General features: G+C 37.2%; 1 protein-coding gene across 2 annotated transcripts in view; it reads right to left on the reverse strand.

Annotated features, from left to right (window-relative positions):
* Nucleotides 1-740: 740 nt before the first annotated feature.
* The window catches only part of LOC127435213 (chemokine-like protein TAFA-2), a 29,606-nt gene continuing 23,534 nt past the window's right edge, over nucleotides 741-6,812 (reverse strand). The window contains exons 5-6 of one of the 2 annotated variants that reach the window (XM_051688496.1): nucleotides 5,849-5,898; nucleotides 741-1,620 (exon numbers count right to left, since the gene is read on the reverse strand). In XM_051688496.1, the coding sequence (XP_051544456.1) occupies nucleotides 5,869-5,898 (30 nt within the window). In that variant the 3' untranslated portion in view covers nucleotides 741-1,620; nucleotides 5,849-5,868. The remainder of the gene's footprint in view (nucleotides 1,621-5,848; nucleotides 5,899-6,812) is intronic. The other variant, XM_051688495.1, reaches the window with a different exon arrangement.

A 6,812-nucleotide genomic window follows, 5' to 3' on the forward strand; every position in this document is an offset into this window, starting at 1 on the left:
AGGATTTCTAATGAAACTCTTGTGCTATTGTCCAGATTAGTGGACATTGTGTTTAACAGCGTGGCATTTCGTGATAAATTGCTCAAATTTTAAAAACAGCATATCAGATGAAACTAGAGACTCTAATCTTTTGACTCAAACAGGTTTCAATGTAAAAACGTAATGAGGTTTCTTACCAGATGTAGTTTTGTTGGCGTTTCTCCCAAAGACAAACTCCGCTGTGATCAGCACCATGTTGTTTGGTCACATGACTCCGTACAATGAAAGTTTAACCCTTTACTGACAGCACAGAGTCTCCTGAACTGAGATCAGTCAGTTTCAATGAAATTAAACTATGCGTTGCATATAGCAAAGCCAAAATACAACGTCCACGTATGTGTACACGGGGTCGCATGAGGTTAAATGTTATTTACAGCTATTGGTTGCAGCTAGTTCCACGAGAAATATTCATCAAAGACCAGTTCAAACTGTGATTGTAACATCAAGGTCAATTGAAGTTTGTATTCCAGTTTAAAGTGTGATTCATTTCTCAAGCAACACAATTCATTCATCTGCGGTTTTAAACTCTGTCAGTAAACTGATAACTTTATAAATCACCACGGACGATCTCAAATGATTAAATTAGCGATCATTGCTTTGATTTTGACACCAAATCTTATGCATTTTATTTTTTAATAGACATATGCACAAAAAGACAGCAGCATCACAACATTTCTTTAATTTCTGCACTAAATACAACAATATTCCCTCGGCACCAAATTAATAAACAGCATGGATGCCTATAGAAGACAGCAATCTTTCTCTGCGTGTTTTTACATTAAAGCTGCTGTGTTTCCAACACACAACGTGTGTAAATTTAATCAAGCGGCACCTGAGAACCATTTAAAGACTTCCTGTCCTGCCCACCTCACCTGTGACAAATTATTATTAATTAACACACATTTTTAACATATAAAAGGCTCTGAGGAGCACAGACGGCCTTTAGTTTGGGATCAGACATGTAAAAAATAAAAATTTAGCTCTGATAGATGAAGACAATCATAGTTTATTATGAGCATATTTCATCATTTATACACAGAAAAAAGCTTCATAGTTGAAGAAAGGAAACTTTGACTCTAAACCTGTAATGATAGTCTGTATTAATGTCTTAACTGATATGATTCATTCAGTATTGCGCAAAGCAATACAAAGATACATGAACATTCATATGAGAACTTTAATAAATACTGAAACAAAAGCGGAACATTTGTCTTTAAATCTGACAAAGTTTCATGACCTTTATTGGCCATATGAATGTGACTTTCCCAACACTTTGAATCAAACCATTTATCCCAATTAGCTGAATCCTCTGTCATCTTTAATGATGCAAAACATCACTGCAGTTGTGAGAGACGCATGTGTCAAACAGTATTCGTCACTGTAATCCATCACACATGTATAAATCCACACAGATGTTGAAACAGGAATTCTCTTCTCATCTCTTGTGCTGTAAAGCCAACTCTGACCCCAGCATATTCCCAATTCACAAAAGATCAAACCTCTGATCTCCAGGAGTTTCTGATCCATGTCGGAATAATTCCACGAGTAAAGGTATGATGGACATGGAGCGTCTCCATACGTCTGAAACAGTTAAGAAAACAATACACATGATATCAGAATATGTTTTGGAGATCAAGAAACTTAAACTTAATTAAATGCTTGCAACTACTAGCTACATGCTAAAACATGCTAAAATGCCTAGTAACATGCTAGCAACACCTAGTTTCATGCTAATCATGCTAGCCATACCCAGCTACATGCTAAAACATACTTACAACATGCTAGCAATGCCTAGCTACATGCTAAAACAGGCTAAAATGCCTAGTAACATGCTAGCAACACCTAGTTTCATGCTAAACATGCTAGCCATACCCAGTTACATGCTAAAACATACTAACAACATGCTATCAATGCCTAGCTACATGCTAGCAACATGCAAAAACATGCTAGCAATGCCTAGCTACATGCTAAAACATTCTAGCAACATGCAAGCAACACCTAGCTAAACGTTAAATGCCAACAATGCCTAGCAACACCTAGAAACATGCTAAAACATGCTATCAACGTGCTATCAACACATAGCTACTTGCTAGCAACATGCTAAAACATGCTAGGAACTCCTACCTATAAGCTTAAATATGCTAAAACATGCTAGCAATGGCTAGCTACATGCTTAAATATTCTAGCAACATGCTATCAATGTCTAGCTACATGTTAAGACATGCTTACAATGCCTAGCAACATTTTAACAACACCAAGCTTCATGCTAAACATTCTAACAACATCTAGCAACATGCTAAACATGCTAGCAACATGCTATAAATGCCTAACTACATGCTAGCAACATGTTAAAACATGCTAGCAATGCCTAGCTGCATGCTAAAACATGCTAGCAATATGCTAGCAATGCCTAGCTACATGCTAAAACATGCTAGCAATATGCTAGCAATGCCTAGCTACATGCTAAAACATGCTAGCAATATGCCAGAAATGCCAAGCTACATGCCAGAAACACCTAGCTACATGCTAAAACATGCCATCTATCTATCTATCTGTCTGTTTGTCTGTCTGTAAAACTCCAAGCTTTTAAACTTTTCTTAAACTTTCAGACAAGGCTTTTTCAAGCCAACCTAAATTACTAGTTAATATGCGTGTGTATTAAAAAGTCAACATGTAACACCGTTCACAACCCATTTTACTTCCACAATGATGTATTTTGGAGTGAAATAGGATATTAAATGATCAAATATAGGGTGGCACTTGATTTCCTCTATGTGGAATTGATTGGATGCTGTAAGGTGTCTCTTTATGACTGAAAAATAAGAGGACTTGATGACATCAGCTGAAAAGAAAATCGTTTCAGAGGCGGAGCAAGTTATTACATTTTGATTAAAGGTGATAAAAACAAACATCTGTGTTCTTTTATAATAACATGCACTAATGAATTGAGTATTAAAGTAAACAGGGTTCATTTTAATTTCATGTAGACTCTGAAAATAGTTTGGAGTTTTTTTATTGTACACATCACTATAATTGATTCATGTATGGCTGTTTATGTAATATACAGTACATGTGAAATCTGCTGAACATCTGCTCGACTCCTAAACTAGATTCACTGTGAATCACTCATGAAGAAGAGAGGGAATGTAATTGGAAACAGATTGTTGCGGATTTAAACATGGACAGAATGAGTTTGTGTCAATGCAGAAGCTCACAGTGTTTGTGTAGATAACAGGAGAGAGCTGCTCGCTTCTGCATGACAGTCTTTTGCTCCAAACATGATTAGATGTCAACAGATTCACAGCTTACACATCCTCTAAATACACTGGACACGACACACTCCAACATCACAACACTCTGAAATCATTCACGCTAAATATTCAGACTATTTCAACAACTAAACACTTTTTTTTTACCTCTTAAAGATGCTCAAAAACCAGCATACGCTGGTCTCTCAGGCTGGTCTGTTTTGATGGTTTTAGAAGGGTTCTGCAGCCTGATCTTATGAAAATAACGTGACTGTGGCGACAGTTTTGCAAAATGATAGTACATGGTTCCTTACACCTATTGCAGAAGATCCGAGGTGAAATGTCCACCGTGTTAAAGGGGTAGCTCGCCCAAAAATGAAAATTCTGTCATCATGACTTGTGACTTTCTTTCTTCTGAAGAACACAAATGAAGATTTTTAGAAGAATATTTCAGCTCTGTAGGTCCATACAATGCAACTGAATGGTGACCAGAACTTTGAAGCTCCAAAAAGCACTTAAAGACAGCATAAAAGTAATCCATACGACTCCAGTGGATTAATCCATGTCTTCAGAAGTGATATGATAGGTGTGGGTGAGAAGCGGATTAATATTTAAGTTCTTTTTTACTATAAATTCTCCTCCCTGCCCAGCAGGTGGCGATATGCACGAAGAATGCGAATTGTCGAAACAAAAGGAAAAAGAATGTGAAAGTGAATGTGGAGATTTATAGTACAAAAGGACTTAAATGTTGATCTGTTTCTAACCCACACCTATCATATCACTTCAGAAGACGATAGCTGTCTCCGAAATCACCCTGTATCCATTATATAGTGCACTATTTTGGGTGTATTGGTGTCTGAATTCGTTCCCTACATTTCGTTTCTTACATATGTTCACTCATTCATTCTTACCCACAATGCACTCTGATTTTGAGTGTACAGCTGATCTACACTCGCCGATGCCATCTTGCCCATAATCCACCGCTGGGGAGGACTGATGTTCAGGGAGAGAGAGCGTGAGTGGGCGAACGAGAGAGAGAACTCATTTGGTTCACTTCTTGCCTGATATAGTGCACTCACTGATATCTACTTCATAGGAAATTAGTGAATGAGGGAACAAGGGAGCGATTTCGGACACAGACATTGATTAAACCACTGGAGTCGTATGGATTACTTTTATGCTGCCTTTATGTGCTTTTTGTAGCTCCAAGGTTCTGGTCACCATTCACTTGAATTGTATGAACCTACAGAGCTGAAATATTCTTCTAAAAATCTTCATTTGTGTTCTGCAGAAGAAAGAAAGTCATACACATCTGGGATGACATGAGGGTGAGTAAATGATGAGAGAATTTTCATTTTTGGGTGAACTGTCCCTTTAATTGTTATCTCAAACAGATGAGGTTTTTAAGGTTTTATTTTAAACAAACAAAACTGACCTCTCTACCCTAAACCTTAAACCTAAACGATAGTGTCAGAAAAAGCAAACGTGAGATGAAAACACAATTGTGTTATTTTGTGTTGCTTCTAAGACACTTTGGGTTCACGTGTGGACACGTGTGCTCTTCAGGACTCGTACCCCGCTGTTTTACATCACAAGTGCAACGCTCTATCAGTCGAGCTACCGCACTATTTGATCACACTCGAACAAGCTTATAAATGAAGTTAAACATTCAAATGAGTCATGCGCTATAGTAAAAGTGTTTAGATGTCATAAGATAACATTGTGCAAGGAACAAGGTGAAAAGTAAGTGTTTATGAACTGATAATCTGCCATTTTACTCGTGATTTGTGTGAAAGTAAATAAAAGTCATAGTTGTTGTAGCGCCTCTAGTGTTTATTTCATTTTATGAGACCAGGTTGGGTTTTGGTCAGCTCAGGATACTAAAAACCAGTTTGTCCAGGCTGGACGACTATCTTAAGACCAGCAAACTATGAGCTAATCAATTTCCTAAAATGCTCTTTTCTCTGTCAGCACAGGCAGTTGTTAGAAAACCGTGTTGGAGAAACTGCACCGACTTTGTGTTCTCCAGAGAGTTGTGAATCTCCTTCGGGCTTCCTGACACAATATTCTGATTCTCAGTGTATGACAAGCACATGAAACACACACATGAGCCTCATATTTGGGTTAACATCTCTGCTTTGCATAATTACAGGCAGGGAATATGATTGTACGAAGACTGTAAAATATTCTTCCCCTGCTGCAGTAATTTAGGACCTGCTGTCAGAGAGATGAATGTGCTGCTAAATCCACAATTATTTGATGATACGAGAGAGGAATCGAGTACATAAGAAACAGAGCTTTTTTTGAGAATAGTTCCCCCAGAAATGAAAATGTGCATTATTAACACACCCTCATGTTGTTCCAAACCTGTATGACTTCCTTTTTTTTACGTGGAACACAAAAGGCAAAAAATAACAGCATACATGTTTGGGACGACATGAGACATGAGGCTGAGCGGCATAAAAAAATACAATGTTCCTCTTAAGTTTGCCTCTCTTTACCATGATAAATACCTTTGTGACTGAAGCGAGTAAGACATATTGATGGTTTATGTTTTTCACCTGTATCTGGTTTCCAGCGGTCACCAGAGCTGTTCCTGGTCAGAGGAGATCTGTGCCGCATGACATGGGAAATGAAAACAGGAAATATTATTAGTTTAATATTTCATATAGAAAGAAAGATATCCCAGTTCTGAGGTTTATATGGTTTATTTGCAAATCGATAGAGACCACCACAACAACGGCAAATAAAGAAAGCCAGCAGCGTCTTAAGACGTGATCAATAATTAGGCTCCAGACAGATTTGGCAAGGCCGTTTAAATAATTGATAGAAGTTGAATGAGGCAGTGCTCGAGTCATACAGTCATCATAACCAGGAGAAGGACATTTGCATTGGGTTTCTATTAAAAGCTTCTAATTAAAGCAGCCGATATGTTCTTGAGTGGTTCCTGACGGTTCAAGGGTGTTGTGGTGACACGCTGGTCATTAATGGAGCTAAAAGCTTCATGACGATCCAAACACAGATGGACGAGACATCTTACATCTGACCTTCAACACCAAAACAGTAAAAGAGAGGCTCTTGACTGTTGACCCACAGTTCTACTGTTCTACAGTCTCTTTATACAGCGATTACAAATCGACACTGAAAACATACAAGATCAATGTATGGACAGCTACACACACGTTCAGTACGTTTACCAAAAACTTCTATTACTTCTGTTGTTTTGAAGCTAACTATGACTATAGACATATTCAACCTCATATCTAAAAGGACTTTTTACATTTTTATAATAATAATAAAAATAAACAAATAAATAAATAAAATTCTAACATTAGCCCTTTAAGCTCTGAAGGTGTTTTTAAAGATGTTTCAGTGGCATACCCAAAATTAAAAGCATATAACTCGACAAAAAATAAATAAATAAATAAATAAACCAAGGAGGGTCAAGTGTTTGGTCATTGTAAAGAAAAGTTTTACATTTTTTAATGATATAGATTATGATAAATTCTGAGACTTTAAAAAATT

This window comes from Myxocyprinus asiaticus, chromosome 45 (assembly GCF_019703515.2).
Source record: "Myxocyprinus asiaticus isolate MX2 ecotype Aquarium Trade chromosome 45, UBuf_Myxa_2, whole genome shotgun sequence".
Classification (NCBI taxonomy): Eukaryota; Metazoa; Chordata; class Actinopteri; order Cypriniformes; family Catostomidae; genus Myxocyprinus; species Myxocyprinus asiaticus.